The 24855-nt window shown below is 40.9% G+C and overlaps 1 protein-coding gene across 1 annotated transcript; it reads left to right on the forward strand.

The window, feature by feature from the left end:
• The first annotated feature begins 427 nt into the window (after positions 1-427).
• Positions 428-18272, forward strand: LOC142140798 (dipeptidyl peptidase 1-like). Its single transcript, XM_075198707.1, has 7 exons — positions 428-748; positions 9405-9550; positions 11310-11473; positions 12093-12248; positions 13778-13890; positions 14456-14587; positions 17234-18272. Exons 1-7 carry the CDS (start codon positions 571-573, stop codon positions 17734-17736), a joined length of 1392 nt encoding a protein of 463 aa, XP_075054808.1. The 5' UTR covers positions 428-570; the 3' UTR covers positions 17737-18272.
• The last annotated feature ends 6583 nt before the right edge of the window (positions 18273-24855 follow it).

The raw sequence follows: 24855 nt of genomic DNA on the forward strand, positions 1-24855 counted from the left end.
GATCCCTCACCGCAACCTTTCTGATTTCCTAACCGTTTGCTGGCAGAGAGGGCCAGTAAATAAGACCAGTATAACAGGGATTGCACAATAACTGTGGCAAAGATAGCAGTGATCAAAGACTACAGTGAAAAACTCAGTGTTTCCAGTTGCTCATTTAGATGCAGAATTGAAGTTTCCATATGAGAAACTCTTACATCTTGCACAGAATTACTGACCCACAAACGGTTGTTCCAAAAGTGCATAGACAGTACAAGATGTATATCAGGTGGCAATCATACTTTCCTACTTCCTTGTGCTGTGAGCACTAATCAGAACATGTTAATCTCCTTATTGTGACCTTATTGCAGTGAACCATGTATATTGCATATAAAGTTAGGAATTACATGGCTGATCTGTGCTATGTACATTACAACCAGCCCCACCAGGAGATAAGTGACTCCTCTTCCTCATCACACTGCCATATCTCACCCTCTGTGCCCAGAGTCCCCACAACACATGACTCTCCGCCACATGATCCTGCACACTATTTAACTCGTTGCACCACAGGGTGTCTCTAGCAGACACTGAAGAATGATGGTAAAGCTGTGCTCGGTGCTGGTGATCACCCTGCTGGCTGCCTGGAGCCGGCCTGGGGCTGCTGACACCCCGGCTAACTGCTCCTTCCCGGACCTCCAAGGCACCTGGGAGTTCCAAGTCAGCCCGAGTAAGGGAGGAGCTCGCGACAAGGACATTGATTGCTCCAACCTGGGTGAGAGGTGGGGGTGTCTCACACCCATTGCAATTCATTTTGAGTACACTTTGTTGAATGTGACCCTGTTCTCCTTAATATCAGCTACTTCCCACTGACCTGATGTAAATTAAATAGCAAGCTCTGTGGGTCAGACTTTGATGCATGATCATATATCCTGTCTAATAGTTACTTGTCCTTTTAATTCCAGTTGTGTAACTCTCGTATTGGGCAAGTCCCTTCTAATTTACTCTTTATAGAGTCTTCTGGGAAATATGGTTTTACATCTCTTTTATGAATTGTCAGAAAGTTACTTTTTTGTGTTGCTGAAGAGGTTCAACAGCAGCTGTATATAGTACTTGGTTGATTCTTGTTAATGGACTGTAGTGAAGTCTTTATTAAACTGAGGGGGTCTATATACGCTATGTGTATCGTGATAGGCAACAATATGTATAGCAGCATAATGCTCTCTTTCATAATGTTGCATCGCAGGTATTTACTTACCTTGTTTGCAATGCAATGTGAAAGCCCCCTCCTCTGCCATAGAGGAGGGGGCTTTGCATTGCTTCTATCACTGCTGCGATCCTTCTTACTTCTTGGTGATCATTCTTGGCATGTGCCGGTATCCGTGCATGCGCAGATCAATGTATGGAAAGGGCTCTGGCTGCATGAATGTCATTCTGTAGGGATCTCTGCAAGATTGGTTGCAGGATTTTTAGCTTCGCTGCGGAAGGCAGCTTTGTAGATTGTATAGCTTCGCAGTCCCCAAATTAATATATAGGGTCTTGGCTCAAAATCGTTAAATGTGTTCTATTTCTCCTGCATTGAACTAGAGATGAGCGCACTCGGATTTATGAAATCCGAGCCCATCCGAATGTTGCCGATCCGAGTCGGATCCGAGACAGATCCGGGTATTGGCGCCAAATTCAAATCTGAAACTGAGGCTCTGACTCATAATCCCGTTGTCGGATCTCGCGATACTCGGATCCTATAAATTCCCCGCTAGTCGGCGCCATTTTCACTCGGGCATTGATCAGGGTAGAGGGAGGGTGTGTTAGGTGGTCCTCTGTCCTGCTATATCTCGTGCTGTTCAGTTACGTTCTGTGCTGTTCAGTTAAGTTCTGTGCTGTGCTGTGCTGTGCTCAGTCCAGTGGTGCTGTGTCCTGTGCTCTGTCCTTCTGAGGTCAGTGGTGCTGCTGGGTCCTGTGTTGTGTCCTGTTCAGTCCAGTGGTGCTGTGTCCTGTGCTCTGTGCTTCTAAGGGCATAGTTATTTCCCCAATATTCCCAAGTGTTTAAAAAAAAAAAAAAGTTATTTAAAAAAAATACAAAAAACTAATTAAATTTTTTTTTAATTACAACAAAATTTGCACAACCAATCCTGCAGTATAAGCCCATTGGTACTGCAATATTACCAAGTTCACACATTCAGCAGTAAAAGTCCAGTGGTTCTGCAATATTACAAAGTTCACACATTCTGCAGTATCAGTCCAGTGGTGCTGTGTCCTGTGCTCTGTCCTGCTGAGTTCAGTAGTGCTGCTGGGTCCTGTGCTGGGTCCTTTTCAGTCCAGTGGTGCTGTGTCCTGTGCTCTGTGCTTCTAAGGGCATAGTTATTTCCCCATTATTCTCAAGTTTTTAAAAAATAAAAAAAAGTTATAAAAAAAATTAAAATAAAAATTTTTTAAAAAAAATAATTATAACCAAATTTGCAAAACCAATCCAGCAGTATATAAGCCCATTGGTACTGCAATATTACCAAGTTCACACATTCAGCAGTAAAAGTCCAGTGGTACTGCTATTACAAAGTTCACTGATTCAGCAGTGTATAAGTCCAGTGGTACTGCTATTACAAAGTTCACTGATTCAGCAGTGTATAAGTCCAGTGGTACTGCTATTACAAAGTTCACTGATTCAGCAGTGTATAAGTCCAGTGGTACTGCTATTACAAAGTTCACTGATTCAGCAGTATAAGTCTAGTGGTACTGCTATTACAAAGTTCACTGATTCAGCAGTATAAGTCCAGTGGGACTGCTATATTACAAAGTTCACTGATTCAGCAGTATAAGTCCAGTGGTACTCTCCTCTGCCGCATATAATTTTTAAAGGCTTTGCCGAGTGTGTGTGGCTTAGAGGTACGCTCTCTTGTGCTACATATAATGGAAAACCAAAATTTGGAGGATAAAGTAGGGAAAGATCAAGACCCACTTCCTCCTAATGATGAAGCTGCTGCCACTAGTCATGACATAGACGATGAAATGCCATCAACGTCATCTGGCAAGCCCGATGCCCAATCTCCTAGTACAGGGCATGTAAAATCCAAAAAGCCCAAGTTCTCAAAAAATAGCAAAAAGAGAAACTTAAAATCATCTGAGGAGAAACGTAAAGTTGGCAATATGCCATTTACGACACGTAGTGGCAAGGAACGGCTTAGGCCCTGGGCCGTGTTCATGACTAGTGGTCCAGCTTCACCCAAGGATCTAAGCCCTCCTCACCCCCCCTACAAAAAATTTAAGAGAGTTATGCTGTCAGCAACAACAACAAAACAGCAAAGAACTCTGCCTTCTAAACAGATGACATCACAAATCCCCAAGGCGAGTCCAAGGGTGTTGTTGGTTGTGAACCCTGACCTTTCCATCACTGTACGGGAAGAGGTGACTCTATCCAGCATTTGCAGCACGCCCTCTGCATATGCTGGAAGGATCACCCACAGTCCAGTTACAGATTTGGCTAATGAAGGTGTGAATGTTGTACACCGGGAGGAGGATATTGATGTAGCTGGCGCTGAGGAGGATGTTGATGATTATGATGCAGACAGATACCAAATTGCCTTTCTCAATTTCTATTTATATTCTAGATTATATAACGGCTGAAAAGTTTTCTGTTTTACTCCTAGTGGAGAGGGGATCTGATGCAGACAGATACCAAACTGCCTTTGTCCATTTCTTTGTATAATTGAATTTCTAGTTCTACAGTCTATGCAGGCTATATATATTTACAAGCCTTGCAATCTAAATTAACTAGAGGTAGTGACGTGGTAGAACTCCAAAAGGCAGTTTGGAAGCCCCTGTAGAAACTGGCTCTATTTTTTAACAGAGTTGTCCCCCCTCCAGTGTGTACTCGGAAAGAGTTTTTAGTGCAGCGGGGAACCTGGTCAGTGAGCGGCGAAGGAGGTTGCTTCCTCACAACGTTGAAAAAATGATGTTTATAAAAATGAATAATCAATTCCTCAATGAAGTACAGCACTGCCCTCCAGACAGTACAGAGGGACCTGTGGTTGTGGAGTCCAGCGGGGACGAATTGATAATGTGTGAGGAGGAGGAAGTACACACTGTAGGGGGAGAGGAATCAGAGGTTGAGGATGAGGACGACATCTTTCCTCAGTAGAGCCTGTTTAGTTTGTACAGGGAGAGATGAATTGTTTTATTGGTGTGGGGGCCCAAACAAACCAATCATTTCAGCCACAGTTGTTTGGTAGGCCCTGTCGCTGAAATGATTGGTTTGTTAAAGTGTGCATGTCCTATTTCAACAACATAAGGGTGGGTGGGAGGTCCTAAGGACAATTCCATCTTGCAACTATTTTTTTGGCATTATGTGACCATTCAACAGTCGTTTGCCATGTTCAAAAAGTAAAAGAAAATGCCAACAAATTCAATAAATTAAATAAAAAGTTAAATGCCCTGTCATTATTTAAAACAAGAGGTTTTGACGTGCTAGAATTAGTGTAGTGTTAAGATGTTATAAACACTACACTTGGAACTTGGAGGAGGTATTGTGGCCCCGGTATCAAATTGGGTACCGGGGCCACCCCACTACGCAGTCCAGATACTTGTTTGGTGGAATTCAGACCAGTTGAGGGTGTATTTATTTTATTGTGGCCCCGGTATCAAATTGGGTACCGGGGCCACCCCACTACGCAGTCCAGATACTTGTTTGGTGGAATTCAGACCAGTTGAGGGTTTTATTATTATATTGTGGGGACCACTCTATACCACACTACCACTCTATACCACTCTATTTAATACTTTAATTCTATTTACCGTATATACTCGTGTATAAGCCGAGTTTTTCAGCACATTTTTTGTGCTGAAAAAAGCCCTCCTCGGCTTATACACGAGTGAACTCCTGTTCTCCCGTCCCTCAGCTTTTAGCTTCCACAGTGGAACGTATGTGCGTTCCACTGACAGGAAGTTCGGCATTTGGAACGCAAACTTGCGTTCCAAATGCCGAACTTTCTGTCTGTGGAACGCACATGCGTTCCACTGCGGAGGTAAGTAAAAGGCTGAACTCCTCCTCCTGATCACTTATTGTACCGCTTCAAGCTGATGACCTTTGAGGTCTCAGCTACAATAGCATCAAATGTAATTGGCATTAACTGGCGCAATGAGGAGACATGGAACTGGGGCTTTGACTTGCAGCCTATTTGCACATTGGTCTCAACAGCGCAGTGGAGAAGACCCCGAGGGAGGAAAACTCCATGATTCTGGTAAGGTGCAGCAACTTTTAGTAGCCCGCCACAACCAGGGTTTTAATCATTACAGAATCAATTTGCTCATATTTCAGGCGCTGGTAGCAATGGTTGCTAAAAACAGGAACTAAAATGTTAGTTTAGTTAAAATATTCAGGGAGATATTAGACTCCAATTTTCCCAACCTATCTGCCATGTCCTGCTGGATCCACCAGAAACTGTAAGATATTAGTTCCCCTCCATCACTTACATATGTCTCCTGTTTACCAGTAGCTGCTGCATTTCCCACCCTAGGCTTATACTCGAGTCAATAAGTTTTCCCAGTTTTTTTAGGTAAAATTAGGTGCCTCGGCTTATACTCGGGTCGACTTATACTCGAGTATATACGGTAATACTTTAATTCTATTACTAATTCCCATAAAGAGGAACTGTCGCTTCTATTTAATACTTTAATTCTATTAGTAGTTACCATAAAGAGGAACAAAATAAACAAATGTTACCAAAAGTATAATATGACTTACAAACACTACACTTGAAAGATGGGGCCTTTAAATGAAAAAGTCAGTCTTCATTGCACGACTATGTGCAACAGGGACAGTTTTTTGGTTTACAAAGTCAACCAATAACACTTCGACCCTGTCTGTCTTTAACATACTTGATGGGATCTCAATGATGAATGGTCTGTACCATGGTTGGAGGAGGTATTGTGGCCCCGGTACCAAATTGGGTACCGGGGCCACTCCACTATGCAGTCCAGATAGAGGTGTATCAGATATTAAACAACGTTGACTGTTGCTGCAAAATTTTTAAATAATATTGTGGGGAACACTACACTACGCAGTCCATAAACTTTTTGGGTGGAATTCAGATCCGTGTAGGGTTTTTAAATAATATTGAGGTGACCCACTCCTCTACGCAGTCCAGGTACATTATTCGGTGCGATTCATACCAGTTGATGGTTTTCTTATTATATATATTGTGGTGACCCACTCCTCTACGCAGTCAAGGTACATTATTGGTGCGAATCATACAAGTTGATGGTTTTCTTATTATATATATTGTGGTGACCCACTCCTCTACGCAGTCAAGGTACATTATTGGTGCGAATCATACAAGTTGATGGTTTTCTTATTATATATATTGTGGTGACCCACTCCTCTACGCAGTCCAGGTACATGTTTTGGTGCGATTAAGACCAGTTGATGGCTTTCTTATTATATTGTGGGGACCACTCCACTACGCAGTCCAGAAAGATACCTTGTTGCAACGTTTTGGACTAATAACTATATTGTGAGGTGTTCGGAATACACGGTAAATTAGTGGAAATGCTTGTTATTGAATGTTATTGAGGTCAATAATAGCGTAGGAGTGAAAATAAGCCCAAAAACTTGATTTTTTAACTTTTTGTGCTTTTTTCAAAAAAACCCGAATCCAAAACCTTAAATCCGAACCAAAACCTTTTGGCAGGTGTTTTGCGAAACAAATCCGAACCCAAAACATCGAGAAAATACGAATCCAAAACACAAAACACGAGACCTCAAAAGTCGCCGGTGCACATCCCTACATTGAACCCTTTGTAAATAAGACAATAAGATGAGATGGCCATTTTACGGATAAAACTCCTGTTTTCTCCATCTGTATGGCTCATCGCACCTATGTAAATAGACTCTTGATTGTTCAGGTCACTTCCCTATATATTGTGCTTTTGTTTTCAAGCTCTTGAGAATCTGGGGCCTGATTCATTAAGGATCTTAACTTAAGAAACTTCTTATTTCAGTCTCCTGGACAAAACCATGTTACAATGCAAGGGGTGCAAATTAGTATTCTGTTTTGCACATAAGTTAAATACTGACTGTTTTTTCATGTAGCACACAAATACTTGATAGCTTATTTGTATACTGAAATTTAAAGTTGATATTTGTGTGCTACATGAAAAAAGTCAGTATTTAACTTATGTGCAAAACAGAATACTAATTTGCACCCCTTGCATTGTAACATGGTTTTGTCCAGGAGACTGAAATAAGAAGTTTCTTATCTTAAGATCCTTAATGAATCAGGCCCATTCTGTCAACTATTATATTGTATATCCTAAACTACTGTGAAGGATATTGATTTTCTGTAGTAAAACAAAAGAAAAGTTACTTTTCAGATGCTTTTAGAAAACACCTTTTGTAGTTTTGAATGTTAGGCTGGGTACACACTACAAGTTTTTTACCCGATAATCGTGCCAATCACATGATAAACGGCTGTTAGGACCGATATCGCATTAGTGTGTACACTCCCACGATCATGTTTTATCATTCCAAAGCACATCTTATCATTTGATTTTATAAACGGACTAAAAATCTCTGTAAATGATGGAACAATGATGTTCCAATTCTGCAGTGTGTATACACTCAGGACCGACAGTGTCCATAAATCTCCATAGTGTGCAGAGGCACGATCTTTTCAGCCCATGGCTATAACAGATGAAGAGCACAGATCTGAAGGTAAATGTTGTAAAAACATGTATATTGTGTACACCTGAATTGGGGGCAGGAAGGGACTGATTTCAGCGAGTTCTCTGTATAGTGCTGTGGAATTAGTGGCGCTATATAAGTAGCTGATGATGATGATGCTGATCGGGTTTTTTAGTAGTTTATAAAAGCATTAACTATATCGCAACCGGAGAAATGTTCTGTAGTGTGTACCCAGTCTTAGTCTGCAGTTTTACAATATTACTAATTTACAGGTCTATGTATTAACAAGTACCGTTAGGGATGGTTTTCTATCTCCAGTGATAGAAAAACCCTTAACGCCATGATTTACTTATAAAATATTGCTGGGACACACTAAATCATAAAATTCTGTAATACTAGTCATTAAAGTGTTACCAAATAAGGCCCAACACTGACATGAGGGTAAATGGTGGTTATGATGATCTTTCCAATAAACAGAAAATCTCTGATCCTTAACAAAACTGTATACACCTCTTTCTTTTAAGTGGTGTTCACACATTTTTGACTAGATGGGGATCTCTTGAAGCTGAAGTGGTATATGATTAATTGTGAGCTATAGCCACCAACTATGTTCCCCTGGAAGTTTAGTGAAAGATCCACCTCTTTCTGTCCTTACACCGTCAAGGTATCGCTCTCTAGACGTTACTCCCTGAACAATCTCTGTCTTTACTACTCATCGCTACGTTTTGGCACATGGTTGTAAAACTAATGTAGTACATCTCTCCTTTCAGTCAACTGCTGCAAAAACTTTATTGCCAGGCCAGTGTCTTAAAATGGTGGGAAACATCTTTAAAGGGCATCACAAATGGATTGCAGAGAAGGATCTGATCACATTAGAAAGTACTAGTAGAAGCATGAATGGACTTGGCTGAAGCATAGGCTAGAAGTGGGTTAGAATAAAGTTGGTGAGAAGACCTCACCACCCAATCAGACTAAGTTTCTATATAGATTGACTGAGCTGTGCTCGTTATATCGGAATGTTGGGAAGAGTGCAGAATACTGAGTGTTGCATGTAACCCTTTCAGTGCTACCAATTGTTCACCACTGTTCAGGAATAATCACTGAATGCTAACTTAGAAAGTAACTGGAGATGACTGGAGTAGACTGGACTAAGTATACTTAAAAAGTACAAAGGAATCCATTCTTTCTGAAGGGTACTAAAAGTACCCAGATGCTTTTGCAGAAACTTTACTGGACAGATCCCAAGCCATAACTTCAGTCCCTGAAAGACCCAGCTGGTGTCTCGCCCATATTCTCCATCTCAAACAAGGAACCAGGTAATAATTTGGTCATATTGACTACCTGACCAGGGCTTGAGGGAAGCAATTGTGTATGAAGGAAAAGAATGTCAAATAGTCTTACATAAAGTTGCATTTACAGATTTTAAAACCATCAGCAGCTTGTAGTCAGTCTTTATCAAGCCATCTTATCGAGCATTGAGTCTATTTTTCTGGCAGGCTCGTAAAGTCAGATCTTGAATTGCCTCATTTCATAGGAAACACTTTGCTCCACATCATGGACAATCGTCATAACAAACAAGAAATAAATATACTCAGAATGTGTAAATATATTGAGTCGAATAACATCCAGACAGACCTCCAATATTAAATGTGCATTAAAAGATTAACATATTGACTAAGAAAACTGTTACTTCATGTGGGATCTGCAAGGTTTCAAAGTAATTTATTTTGCAAGACCTAAAATTCTATCCTTACAGGTCCAGTGGAAAAATCAATAAAAATCACTATGAAAGAACTAAATGTAGCTGAAGATGAGATTGGAAATCTGGGATTCTTTACTCTAATCTACAATCAAGGTTTTGAAATTGTAATAAATAACTACAAGTGGTTTACATTTTTCAAGGTATGTATCAATTGAATATACACCGATCAGCCGCAACATTAAAGCCACTGGCAAGTTAAGTCGATAGCATAGATTATCTCGTTACAATAGCACCTGTCAAGGGGTGGGATATATTGGGCAGCAAGTGAAAAGCCAGTTATTGAAGTTGATGTAGTGAAAGCAGGGAAAATGGGCAAATGTACAGGTCTGAGGGGCAAATTATGATGTCTAGACGACTGGGTCAGAGCATCTCCAAAACGGCAGGTCTTGTGGGGTGTCCCTGGTATGCAGTGGTTAGTACCTACCAAAAGTGGTCAAAGGAAGGACAACCAGTGACCCTGGCGACAGATTCATGGGTCGCCCAATGCTCATTGATGCGCGTGGGGAGCGAAGGCTAGCCCTTCTGGTCTAATTCCACAGAAGAGATACTGTAGCTCAAATTGCTGAAAACGTTAATGCTGGCTATGATAAAAAAAAGATGTAAGAACACACAGTGCATTGCAGTCTGCTGTGTAGCCCCAGACTGGTCTGAGTACCCAGGCTGACCCCTGTCCACTGCCGAAAGTTCCTACAATGGGCACGTGAGCGCTAGAACTGTACCATAGAGCAATGAAAGAAGGTGGCCTGATCTGATGAATCACGTTTTCTTTTATATTATGTGGATGGTCGCGTGCGTGTGCATTGTTTACCTGGTGGAAGAGATGGCACCAGGATGCCCTATGGGAAGAAGGCAAGCCAGTGGAGGCAGTGTGATCCTCTGGGCAATGTTGTTCTGGGAAACCTTGGGTTCTTGCATTCATGTGAATGTTAGGACCCAACCTAAAACATTGTTGCAGACCAAGTACGCCCCTTTCATTAGATAACTTGACCCCTAATTGTCCCTTGAATTCTATGTGAGGACACTACAAGGTTTTCTTTGTGTTCACTTACTGGATGCAGTTGAGTAGAGCAGCCGGCGTCAAAAAGACACTTCTGACTACAGACACATTATTAGTGCCAATAGGTCCAATACTTGTTTTTCATGTCTTTACTAGTAAAAACACTAGTAAAAGTTTGATGTGATGCCAGTGGGTGAGGGGCTGTAAATGATTGATACATCTTAGTATTAAACAGGTTTGTTTATTTTTAATGTAGATACACTGAGGGCCTGTGTCTCCCTTGGGTCCCATTATTTATCCTGTATAACATTGGCTATTTTGGTATTCTTTTGCAGAAAGTTGGTATTTAACATAAATCTGTGTTGGGTAGTTGAGAGAAGGAAGAGCTTGGTACAACACGGCTCCGATATTCACTTAATTTCTTGTTAGATAGATATGTAGATATATAGAGAGAAATCACTGCCCCCTCAAGTTTCCATTGCTTACCAGGAAAGCAACCATTGGATTTTAGGTGGATGCCATAGAAGGACAACGAACTCTGCCCAATGACTGACAATTTCTACTTTAGTAGTGATGAGACTATCAATCAACATATTACTCACTGAAGGAGTTATACGCATTCAGTCTGCAGTTTCTACGGGCAAAAATTATAAGCTTTAAGATGGGAGGAAGCCAATATTTTTCAGAAATTAAAATTTTTACCCTTTAAGGTATATATCCTGGTTGTCCCAACTGGCAGACGTCTTCTTGACCTTCAAATTTTCTCTGGGTCCACATTTCATGAATATCCTTTATAGAATAGGTCATGACTTATGAGCCATCTAATGGATCCTTGATTGTGGGGAGTTTTAACACTGTTTTATACCTTTTCACTTGCCTTGAATTGTCCCTTCCACTTTCAGTATGAACAACATGGCTCCAATGTCACCAGTTACTGCCATGATACTTTTCCTGGCTGGGTGCATGATGTCCTGGGACATAACTGGGCTTGTTTTGTTGGGAAGAAAGTTTCATCCAATTCAGGTGAAAAAGTAAATCCAGCACCGTTCCCAAAGGAAGGAGGATGGTGAGTTGTGTCTGAGGGAGGGCTTGAGGTTTTACTGGGTTGTATGTAGATTGTTATCCTTCTCATGTGTTCTGTTGTCAGAACGGGAATTGTAGCATAATATTTATGATATATATACATATTATAGAAGTATAATATGTAAAATTGGAACTGTTAGATGGTTGCCCATAAGCAGCTATCCACACTTTGGTCACCAGATCATGCATTAGACCAAACAATATATGCTTTATCAATCGGCTCACAGCGTGTTCAAACACTTACTAGAGAAGGTCTTCTCCAGCAAATATATCAAATCTGCTGTTGAAACTGAGCAATTGGACTGACCCGTTTTTTCCACACACACAGTTTAGTAAGAGGCACTGTACAATATATGTGCATGTATTTGTGTAGTATACATACAAATATTGTACAGTAAACTTACTGCATGGAAGTGCTCTGCGCATCTTGTGGCCATAAATTATACTGTAGCACCTTGGTGGGGTCTGTTTGGTATTCCTGAAAATAGTGTTCTATGTATTGGGTCACGATACCTCATGTAGAATAGAAATGCGTCTTACTACAAAACGGACTCTTTAGCTTATGAGAGTTAGGTGACATTTTTTAAAACTTTGTCTTGCAGGCTCTCTAGCAAGCCTTTCAAACACAACCCTACATTTCTGGAACAAATAAACTCCGTTCAGAAATCTTGGACTGCGAAAGCGTACCCTGAATATGAAGGAATGTCCATGGAGGATCTTCTTAGAAGAGCTGGTGGCCGTAAATCTAAAATTGGGAGGTACTTACAAATATTGTGTATGAGTCTGTGTATATAAAAGCAACCATGGTCTGATCATGTAACAACTGTGTAAACTAGCTCTGGAGCAAGATGTAAATATATTCCTGATAAGAGGAGAATTAGGTTGTGGATCAAATGCCCCCAAAGTTCCATCTTTAATGCTGCGACTTTTGTACAAATATAACCATCTTCTGGTAAGCTTATAATGAGACATTGGGCTAGATTTACTAAGCTGCGGGTTTGAAAAAGTGGGGATGTTGCCTATAGCAACCAATCAGATTCTAGCTTTCATTTATTTAGTACTTTCTACAAAATGACAGCTATTATTATTATTATTATTATTATTATTAATTTTTTATTTATAGGGCGCCACAAAGTATCTGTAGCGCCGTACAAGGACAAACAATGGCACAGTACAAGGTGAAACAGCACAGTACAAGTAACAGTAAGCACTATAACTCTGGGGGCTCAGGCACAGCATGAAAGAGAGGGAGGGAGGGGAAAAGTAAGTACAGGCAGATAACTATGGCCCAAGAGGGTGGGCACAGATGACAGGTTGAGAGTCACTGAGGGGAGCGGAGAGAAGCGAGAGGAGAAAGAGGGCAGAGGGACTGAGAGGAGGTGAGCTGAGTAGCTGGAGAGTGCAGTTAAAAGTGATGGAAACAGAAGGTAGGAGAGCCCTGCTCAAAGGAGCGAACAATCTAAAGGGAGGGGAAGACAGACAGACACATGGATGAGACAGAGAGACGGGAGGAAGGGGGAGAAGGGAAGAAGAGATGAGATAGAGAGGTAGCCGACCGGTGGGAGTTTAGGCATGAGACTGGAAGGCTTTAAGGAAAAGGTGGGTTTTTAATGTTCGTTTGAAAGAGGACAGATTAGGGGAAGTTGTGATGGAGCGGGGGAGCTTGTTCCAATGGAGGGGAGCGGCGCGGGAGAAGTCTTGGATACGTGCGTGAGAGGAGGTAATCAGAGGGGAAGAGAGGCGACGATCGTTGGACGATCGCAGTGAGCGGGAGGGAGTGTGAATAAGGAGCTAGAATCTGATTGGTTGCTATAGGCAACATCCCCACTTTTTCAAACCCGCAGCTTAGTAAATCTAGCCCATTGTGTTGGTGAGAAAATCAAACTGAAATTCTTACTGCACCAGTATAAATGCCGGTGTGGTAACAAGTTGCTGGAAATATTTAAAATTAATACTTTAATTCTGCTCAGGTTGCATTTAAAAATACCACAGAGTTTCAACCACTATTGTAAAATAAATTGTACAGGTGCAGAACATACAGCAACAAATCAGACATTTGAGGGTAAATTAAACTATGGTTTCATCAAATTGCAGATTTGTGGCGATTTTTCAAGGCCATATTTAAAATGGCAACTTTATTACAATGAAAACCTGGCGCATCTCAAAATTCTAAAATGTTTTAACATTTTTCAGGGCTATTAGCGATTGATCAGTTATCCTGGAAGTGCTGTTGTCGGGGGTCTTACACAGAATGTGATTATGATAACTATTTTGTTCACTCTTCCAGCATCCCACCGCCAGCACCAATGCCTACTGATGAGAAATACCAACGTCTCCCTGATGCCTGGGATTGGAGAAACATTCAGGGAGAAAATTTTGTCAGCCCTGTTAGACATCAAGGTGTTGTATTGCCAGAAATACATTCACATCCGACTCAATTCCACAACAAATCCCCCAACTAAACATAACCTATGGGTATACAGAAATATATAGATTAATGTGCTGTCTCTGTTTAACTGGGAAGACAAAAGTTGTCAGTGCTCAGTGTGCAAGAATGGACAAAGCCATACTGTAAAAAATTCTGTTTCCTAATTAGGTCTGTCTGCTACCTATTGTAGATTTAGCCCCATGTCTGAGACATGGGGATAAATCTACCTGTTTTTCCAAGGTCTGTCTTCTGGCTGATTAAATGTTTGAACAAACCCTAAGGGTTAGAAGTGTTTGACTTCAATTGGGGACTTTAAGGATGTGTGTATGTGTCTGAAATTTATATATTTTTTATTTAATTTATTTATTATTATTTAGTAGGCTGCATACTCTACATAGCCTATTATTTTCAGTAAACTATGTTTATCTTTCGGTTAATTATTACTATTAAATGTCAAAAGAAGGAATATCTGACTTTAAATTTTGTGTGCAGAGAAAATGTGGAAGACAAAGTAAAAATTGTTTGTTTGTTTTTTAGGAAACTGTGGGAGCTGCTACGCTTTTGCTGCAACAGCAATGCTGGAATCTAGAATCCGGGTCATGACCAGACTTCAGCAGAAGCCCATACTGAGCCCTCAGCAGGTGGTTTCCTGCAGTAATTACTCTCAAGGTAATAACGTTTCTGCCTTCTATATCTTGCTCTACTGTTTTGGAAACCTGTAAAGATTTGATGATGGAATAAGTCTATTAATGTGGAAAAAAACAAAACGGATTTGTTTTAGTGAGGAGGGGGTCATTTAGAGTGATCTTTCTTTCATACTAAAAACCTTTATATTTTGGTTGTTAAAATTAAAGCTAATCAGAAGTTCTGATCGTTCTGTGTAAGGCTCCGTTTAGACTTCTATTACCATGGTTACTCTTATTTTATTTATTTTTTTGATTGTCCATGATACACAAATGGTGCAGCCCTCTGAGACTTACTGGCAACTGCAGAGCTCATGTAAATGATGTGGCCAGTGGCATTTGAGCACAATGGGTGCCCCATCTGGAAAGAGCAGTACCACTTTTGGCAGGGCCATCTTAACAACATTATGGGCCCCCGGGCAAAGCAGTGCACCGGGGCCCCTAGATACAGATATAGATATAGATATAGATATATACAGATACAGATATAGATAGAGATAGAGATATATAGATGTATACAAATATAGATATACAGACATAGAGATAGATAGATAGATGTACTTGCTCAGTGACCCTTGTAGGTTTTTTTTGTCATTTTTTTTCTTTTGCAGGATTATTTATTCTCATTAAGAGCCATGTCTATGGGGCCCCCTTGCCCGTGGGGCCCCCGGGCAGCTGCCCATCGTGCCCAATGGAAAAGATGGCCCTGACTTTTGGAGCTAATTACAGCTCCCACTGAAGAGAGGTTTATAAAAGAGTATCCACATCTTGCTTAAGACAAGCATTAAAATTGCAACTGTTTTGATGCAAGACATCTTATCAAATGGGAACAGACCCTTAAGATCATCTTTTACAGCCATGGATTACATTTATTTGAGGCAAGGAGAGCAATCTAGCCCGCCTTGCTACCAGTAAAATACATTTGAGGGAGCACAGATATTGCATGAGGATGTTATGTGTGCATTTAGCTTTCTCAGTTGCTGTATTACTTAATTGATCCAAACGAAACATGCTCCATCTGTAGCTAGAGATGGAAAGTACAAAATACACTAAATGGACAAAAGTATTTGGCCACACCTGTTAATTATTGAATTGAGGTGTTTCAATCAGATCCGTTGCCAGAGGTGTATAAAATCAAGCACCCAGTCATGCAGTCTCCATTTGCAAACATTTGTGATACAAAATGGTACGTTCTAAAGAGCTGTTACTTTAATTGTGGTACTGTGATAGGATACCACATTTGCAATAAGACGGTTCGTCAAATTTCATCTCTGCTGGAAATTCCATGGTCAACTGTACGTGATATTATTAGAAAGTGAAAGGCAGTTAGGAACAACAGCAACTCAGCCACGAAGTGAAAGACCACGTAAAATCACAGAGCGTGGTCAACAATGGCTAAGTTAAAATCGCCGATGCTCTGCTGATTCCATAGCTGAAGAGATCTGAACTTCCACTGGCATTTATGTAAGTACAAAAACTGTGCGGCGGGAGCTTAATGAAATGGGTTTCCATAGCCGAGCAGCTGCATGCAAGCCTCACATCACCAAAACCAATGCCAAGCGTCAGCACCATATGGAGTGGTGTAAAGCACATCGGCACTGCACTGTGGAGAAGAGGAAACGTGTCCTGTGGATTGAGGAATCACGCTTCTCTGTTTGGCAGTCAGATTGGCGATTGTGGGTTTGGCGGATGCTGGGAGAACATCACCTGCCAGACTGCATTATGCCAACTATGTGAAGTTTGGTGGAGGAGAGTTAATGGTATGGGGCTGTTTTTCAGGGTTTGGGCTAGGCCCTTTATCTCTAGTCAAGGACAGTCTTAATGCTTCACCATCCCAAGTCATTTTGGACAATGCCGTGCTTCCAACTTTTTGGCAACAGTTTGGCAAATGACCTTATCTATTCCAACATGACTGTCCCCTTGCGCACAAAGCAAGGGCATGGTTTGATGAGTTTGGTGTGGAAGTACTTGACTGGCCTGTAAAGAGCCATGACCTCAACCCCATCGAACACCATTGGAATAAACTGGAACAGAGATTGTGAGCCAGGCCTTCTCGTCCAACATCAGTGCCTGACCTCATAAATACTTTACAGAATGAATGAGCACAAATTCCTATAGAAACACTCCAACATCTTGTGGAAAGCCTTCCAAGAAGAGTGGAGCTGTTCTTGCTGCAAAATGGGGACCAACTCTATATTAAAGTATATGTATTTGAATACAATGTCATTACAGTCCCTGGTGGTTTAATGGTCAAGCGTTTCGAATACTTTTGTCCATATAGTGTATGTATGCAGTAAGTTGTAAAGGGGAAGTTTATTGCATAGTTATCTTGCCATGGCACACCATACGGAACACTTCGAAAAGTAGTGTTTTGCTACAAAACAGGCACTAGTACTTTAGTGTGAATATGTTCCAGCTTTGTTTTATAAACGTCCTTCATTGCATTTTTCAATAACTCATATATCCCAAGCTATTCACAACGAAAGTCGTCCAATCTATCACAACTGCATGACGCTTAGTCGACCACCCTCCACTGCAATAAACTCTGCTCTACCTGTACACGGAATCTAGTAGTGTGCGTCTGTGTGTGAAATGTTGATGAATTTTCAAACTCAGTGTCCTTTCATTCCAGGTTGTGATGGGGGATTCCCTTTCCTGATTGCTGGCAAATATGCTCAAGACTTTGGCATTGTGGAAGAGGCAGACTATCCATACACCAGTGAAGCTTCGCCCTGCACTCTGAAAGATGACCAATATAAATACTACAGCGCAGAGTACCACTATGTGGGTGGGTTTTATGGCGGGTGCAACGAGGCCCTTATGAAATACGAGCTGATTATGGGTGGTCCTTTGGCGGTATCTTATGAAGTCTATGATGACTTTAACTATTATGAGGAAGGTATCTATCACCATACTGGGTTACAGGATAAATTCAACCCATTCCAGTCGACCAACCATGTCGTTCTCTTGGTGGGGTATGGAAGCGACTCAAACACGGGGGAAAAGTATTGGATCGTGAAGAACAGCTGGGGGAAGTCCTGGGGAGAAGCTGGTTTCTTCAGAATCCGCAGGGGCACAGATGAGTGTGCAATTGAAAGTATAGCGGTGGCTGCAACACCTGTTCCGAAACTCTAAATAATTGTCACTAGATAGTGGTGATAGAGCTTAATGCTGGAAATCCAAATTGCATAATACGTTGCATAAAGGTGACTTTGCAGTCGTGCAGTATCAGTGATTCAGATGGGGGAATTGCACAAATAGGCCGTAAACCCAGGGCATCCATGTTCATTAGTTTATCTGACCATGATTAGTAATGTCTGGTTGTCGTTGGTTACAGCATTCAGCAGTTTTCAGCGTTAATGAATAGCACTTACATGCCGTCTGTTTCATGTCTTCTGGAAAAGAATAAAATGTTTTATGTGAAAGGGAATCTCTCTAAAAGGGCTGCTCCACCCTGACCATCCCCTGCAACTCTACTAAACACATTCTCTTTCTGGTAAAAAAAGCACAGGGGGTAGTGGAAGAGGGTGTTCCTTAGTAAAGGTTGCAGGAGGGTATTTTTAAAAAAAACAAAATTCTGCCTCTCATGATCGAAAAATATAGCATGTTTTTTTTGCTTGTACGCTTCAAGTTGTCTCAAGTTATCTAAAGGGATTTTATATGCATTAAAAAAAAAATTGTATTGATACTGAATAAATACTGAATAAAGAATTTGATTCTAAAGCAGTTTGTTTAAAAAAAATTTTAGTAAGTAAATTATAGAAGTCTCTGTAATAGACATGATGGCAGGAATAGGAATAATTATGTTTGCCCAATAGGAGAGCATCAGAGTCACATAAACATACTGGTAGGTTAATTGGCTGCTAACAAATTGACCCTAGTCTGTGTGTGAGTGTGTGTGTGTGTATGTTAGGGAATTTAGACTGTAAGCCCAATGGGGCAGGGACTGATGTGAGTGAGTTCTCTTTACAGCGCTACAAAATCAAGTGGCGCTATATAAATAAATGGTGATGATGATGATCCTTACTTGCTCTTTGCCAAGTCTAAAATATTGTACCTATAGTACAAGTTCCCAGCCTTTCATGACATAGTTGTCTCCTCTTCATTTCTGGTTGAAGCTATTAAACTCACATTTTGGTGTGCACAAACATACCAGTGTCTCAACAAACTAGATGTCATTTCCGAAATTTGGCTGATCTTATACTATATTTATACAGGTATGGGCATATCTTGTAGGGTTGTGGTGGATTTAAAACCAACAGTAGATCTAAAATATCTGGGCCTTGGTGCTACACTTGCCTATTGAAAATTGGAACTTGTGCACTTCTTTTTTCAACACTGTCACACAGAATTTGGTTGGACAATGGGAAGACCAGGGTGGGCACTGCCACGTGGCCCACTCCGCATCAGTCGGTGCCTTTTCAAGCTTGATATTAGACCATATGTAAACCAAAGAGCATTTATTCTAGGTTGTAGTCAGCATCAGAAATGCCCTTCTGTTCTCTTTATTATAACCATTAATCGCACCCACTTGCATCAAGGCTTGTGGGATTGGTCATCAATCACCGAGTGAACTGTTGGCTCCACCACATTGGAACCTAGACCTCACAGGCGGCATATTCTGCAATCCATGCAGAACATGAATCAACCAGGTGCCTTTCCCATGTCACTTGCTTTTTCAGTAGCATACAGCTAGACATCATTCACTTCATTATATAGCAAATAACCAAATTTGATTGGTCTGTGAATGCTCTTTTTTGGTGAAAAATGTATCAGGTTTTCATATATACATTTTAAAATTCATTTTCTAAGATATAATATTATGTTAAGATGATCTGCCATGCCACCAACGGAAGCGAGAGTTAGTAATGAGGTGGAATTACACGCTCTATATGCTTCAACGACTGGAAGAACAGCAACAAACCATCATTACATACACATGAAGTCATTTGGAACTCTCTGTACCTGGGAAAATAATTTATAGACAATCAAAGCGATAACAACGTAATTTATTCTCTCCCTCTCAGGTTTTCACCCATGGTTAGAATTAGAGTTCCTGTGAGACACATTAGGCTAATACTAAGAATTAAATCACAAACATCTATTTGCAATTTTATTTGGCTAGGAAGTAGCTTTTCTATGACAGTCTTTCTCAAACCATTTAACTTTTGGGTGAAGGCCATCCTGGTCTATCTACTTGTCTAAAACGGCTATTTATGCTCCTGCTATCTGTCTAGTGAGCTTTTATTTCTAGCCACTGATCTACTTTTCCGATGTGTTACACATGCTGTCTAACATTGAGAATAACAAATAAGTCCACTGTCTTTCTCCCACAATTTCACATCTGGGTAAGGCCCACCTTGGTAACAAACACAAAAAATTATCCAGCACAATGCTGTGAACTAATAAAAGTTGATACTACTTGTGCATAAAATGCAGAAGTCTCAGTTACATACAAGGTGCTTCTGCTAATAGGGTGGTCCTAACTCTAAACAATGAGAGACCCTGCGTTAGGTCATACATTCATGTGTTTTTAAATTGAGATCTCACCAAGAGTTATCCCAGAAACCTCCAAAAGGCAATAGAGGACCTGTACCAAGATAGACTGGCAACCAGCTGTTTAATGTTCCACAAGGCCAGTGGTCCAAACCATTTGGGTAATATATATAAGTTGATGTTTGTCCATTATTTTCATTTAGTAAAAAAAAATATCTGGATTCTCAAGCTGTATAATTATAATCTATTGAATTGATAATAAAATTGTGTTGTACCATAATCCTGGTGATATGAAAGTACCCATATACTCACCATGGATATTGGGTCATCTTGAATAACTATAGTATATATTTATCTATTTAAAGTCTTTTAACCATAATGTTTTCACCTCTATACTTAGCAGTATAAGCATCCTTTATCATTAGGCATATGGGGTGGTAAGGTCACCTGTTTTGGCGCTGTCGCTCTTGACTTTGCTTCTTTCCTCTTGCACAGTAAATTTTGAGTAGTTGACCAACATATCCTCATAACTCCACTTAAACCTGGTCGACCCTGTTGATTAAGGCAACCCAGTATTTCCATTCAAGATGACACATAATGTTATTACAGGGAGACCCCCTCCGCGCCCCGTCATTTGCAGATACTCCCCCCGCCCTCACTAGCTGTGCATTGAGCTTACTGAGTTACTGTGCTTTATGTTTACTGTACTGTGCTGTCTCACCTTGTATTGTAATTCGTTCTTGTCCCTGTACGGCGCCACGGACACCTTGTGGCGCCCTATAAATAAAAATTAATAATAATAATAATGTTTTTGAGTTGAACATATGCCCCTTGCGTGGTGTAAATTACTCAATTTCGTTTGGCATAATGCCCACAAAAAACTCTGCAAGTACCTGCACCTATGCCAAGTTGTTTGCACCCACACTTACTCCTGAAGTGGCAAGACAGTGATAGGAAGGGGCATTCTAAGGTAGCCTGAATACAGTACGGTCGTGTTATATGCTACACGGGCAGAGCTAGAAGCATCTTGAGATGCGTCTGACTTAGTATATGGGTTGAAATATGTTATTTTTACATGCACATTTTTGGGCCATAAATTACGCCCAAGTTGCGTTCAACTCGACATCAGTCCCACAATCTCTACATTGGCTGCTCTAATCATCTGACTTGGATCAAATTGGCTGCACTCAGCGCTAATCCTTGCCTAAATCATAATCTAAATTCTTGTATTCTAAATACACAAGAAGGACATGGAAATTGATTGATGCGCATACTTAATGCTTTATACACATTTTTTTTTAAATCTGGAATGGTAAGTGCCCAAATTCTACCTTCACATGTGTTAAAAAACAAAATAAATGTTTTACATTACATTACATAAAGAGCGAGAGTTGTTTACTTGTCATAATACTGTATATGTGGATGGTTTTATTTTTTTATATTGTTTATTCATGCATTGAAGGGCTTTAAGTCCAACTGAGGGTAGAGTAGGAGCAGAAGTATACCAGGAGGTGTCAAGGGATTTGTCACTCAAGCAAATCCTTGCTAATGCCCCTGATGCTTATATATAGCATCCAGTTGTTGCTAAATTTGAGCACCACTATTCTCAGCATTTAGTCAGCTGTGCAACATTTACCAATAATGTGGGCTACTTTGCTTGGGTCGCCTATACCAACCGGGTATTAGGCTCCCTAGTAGTGGCCTTGCTGGTGATCTGGTCTGTATGGGTGCATGTGAGTAGACATAAAGGTATATTGGCCGTATAGGGGCATGTGAGGAGACTGATGAATACAATATTTCTTTTTCCATACCACGCATACCACGATTTTGCCAGTACCAGCTTAGGCTGGGACTGGCAAAATCGGAAGGGGGAGGGTGAAAAGCGTGGAATCAACAAAAAATGGCCAAAACCAGCACTAGGCTATGGCAGCCAATATTGGGACTCTCACTATTTAGAGTTAGGACCACCCTATTACCATGAAGTGGCGGGTGGCTTTCCATACATTTGCAAATGTGTGCAACTGAGATTTCTGAATTTTTATGTAAAAGTAGAAACAGCAGCTCCTTTTCTGGTTATAGCAGTGTGCTGGGGGATTTTTCTGTGTGTTTGTTACCTTTAGGATAACCATCATCATCATCATTACCATTTATTTATATAGCACCACTAATCCCGCAGCGCTGTACAGAGAACACATTCACATCAGTCCCTGTCCTATTGGGGCTTATAGTCTAAATTCCCTAACACACACACACACACACACACACACACACACACACAGAGACAATAACCCCACCCTTTCAAGCACCTGCTATAAACCTATAAATTGACTGAGCAACTTCCATTTTTGTATTGTTCGTTTGAGAGGCATGTTGGTATCAGTAGCTGATGGCGAGTGCTGCTGCTCTATTGCCATTTGGAGGTTTTTTGGGGTACCTCTTGGTAAGTTAGCTCTCGATTTAAAAACACATATGTACGGCCAATATAGGGATTCTCACTGTTTAGAGTTACACCCTATTAGCCGAAGCGCCGTGAAGTGGCAGGTGGATTTCCATACATTTGCATATGGGAGCAACTGAGATTTCTACAATTTTATGTACAAGTAGAAATAGTAGTTCCTTTGGTTATAGCAATGTGATGTGATGTCTCCAGTGCAGTTTTGCAGTGTCATTAATGAAAGAGAAAGCGGAGGGCTGGCAGTGTTCTTAAAAGTTTCAAGTGACATTGCACTGTGCCATAGCTCCCACAGAAACAGGAGAGGTGGCAGTGTTCAGTGCCAAAACAGAAATAATAGGGCTGACGGTGTTCTTAAAAGTCTCCAGTGACATTGTAATGTACCATAGCTCACATAGAAACAGGAGAGGTGGCAGTGTTCTTGCCAATCTGCAGTCTACCTGCTATTTCTCACTGTCAGTGCTGAAACAGAAATAATAGGGCTGGCAGTGTTCTTAAACATCTCCAGTGACATTTTACTGTGCCATAGCTCAAAAAGAAATAGGAGAGGTGGCAGTGTTCTTGACAGTCTACAGTGTACGTGCCATTGCTTATTGTTAGTGCTGAAACAGAAATAATAGGGGTGGCAGGGTTCTTAAAAGTCTCCAGTCACATTGCTCTGTGTCATCGATATTGATTGACATCAGTCCACAGAAGACCAGGAGCACCAAGCAGCCGCTGGCACCAGTCATGATGATAGTAATCCCTCTACATCATCTGCTAAAGTCTATGTTAAAGTGCATTGTGGTTTTAAGTCATGGAAACCAAAATGTAAAAAAACAGCGTTTACCTTGGTAAAGAAAAAACACCTGTAATCAAGGCACAGTTAACTGCAGAAAAAAATAAAATTGCCAACATGCCATTCTACACACGCAGTGGCAAGGAAAGAATCAGGCATTCGCCTTTCTGCACGAGTGCTAGTTCTGAGACTATCATTGAGACATCTTCTTGTAAGGTCAGACATGACGATGCAAGACCTTATCATTCTGACAATGTGTAAGCTTGCTCTTTCTGATACTGTGCTCATAAAGAAGCCTCCTTTCAGCATTTTTGCAGATGTGTGAATGGGCGGCCCAAGTGTAGCTGGTGATACACAAATTGAGGATACCACTTTGGAATTGCAACAGGATGAGGGGGGTATTTGTGTACCTGACAATGGTGCTAATAAGGATGTTGATGACAATGATGTTGTTTGTGTAAGTCCTGCACCAGTGGAAGCAGTTCTTGCCAGTGATAAAAAGAAGACCATTGTCATGCCTGGGCATAAAACCAAAATATCCACCTCTTATGTGTGGAATTATTTTTACCCAAATACTGACAACAGTTGTCTAGCCATTTGTAGCATTTGCAAAACCACAGTGAGTAGAGGTAGGGACCATAACCATCTAGGAACCTCGTCCATGTTAAGCCATTTGAAGAGAGTTCATGGGAAGCTTTTGGGAAAATCTGAAACGTGTGCTAAAAAAATAACAACTAGCAGTCCAACAACAGCTAGCTCCCTTCTCTCACCTAGATCCCTGCACCTGCAATCTACACCCACAACACCTTCATCATCAATACCCTCACTAGCGATCGGAGTTAGCCCTGCATCCAATTTGCTAAGGCTAGATGACTCCTCCTCTATGCAGGATTCCTCAGAATTCTTTAGCATTAGTGCCCATGTTTCTGCTGCTACTAGAGGTGGATCTTCATCCCAGAAGCGGACCAAGAAGAAGACTACTGGTAGTTTACAACAATTGACTGTTAAACAATCTTTAGCAAGTATGAAAGCTGTCACCCAGGCGCAAAGCGGATCACAGACGCCATGGTGACTACGCTAGTATTAGATCTGCGTCCACTATCCACTATTAATGCAGCTGGTGTTAGACAATTACATGAGACCTTGTGTCCCCGTACCAAATTCCATTACTAGAAAAGCTATTCCTCACCTCTACCAGAAGGTTCGTAAAAATTGGGATACAAAATGTCATTCTACCCACTGTACACTTAACCACAGATATGTGGACAAGCGGAACTGGGCAAACTATTATTATTATTATTATCTTTGACTTATAAGGCGCCACAAAGGGTCCGCACTGCCGTACATTTCATATACAGAAAACAGAACCAAGACACAACATGATACAAATATATACAAACACAGGTAAAGCAAATCAGATTATATCTGACAGATAGAGAAAGGGATAGTAGAAATAAGCAAGAAGAAGGCCGAAGATTAATAAAACAGGGCTAGGGAAGCAGGCCAAGAGGTACAGAGGGTGAAGGAA

This window comes from Mixophyes fleayi, chromosome 2 (assembly GCF_038048845.1).
Source record: "Mixophyes fleayi isolate aMixFle1 chromosome 2, aMixFle1.hap1, whole genome shotgun sequence".
NCBI lineage: Eukaryota > Metazoa > Chordata > Amphibia > Anura > Limnodynastidae > Mixophyes > Mixophyes fleayi.

What these genes read in the sequence shown, in the direction of transcription:
- LOC142140798 (XM_075198707.1), top strand. Translation starts at nt 571, where the DNA reads ATGATGGTAAAGCTGTGCTCGGTGCTGGTGATCACCCTGCTGGCTGCC. An exon ending in TTCCCAAAGGAAGGAGGATG is followed by an intron (nt 11,474 to 12,092) that starts GTGAGTTGTGTC and finishes TTTGTCTTGCAG; the next exon opens with GCTCTCTAGCAAGCCTTTCA. An exon ending in CAGCCCTGTTAGACATCAAG is followed by an intron (nt 13,891 to 14,455) that starts GTGTTGTATTGC and finishes TTTGTTTTTTAG; the next exon opens with GAAACTGTGGGAGCTGCTAC.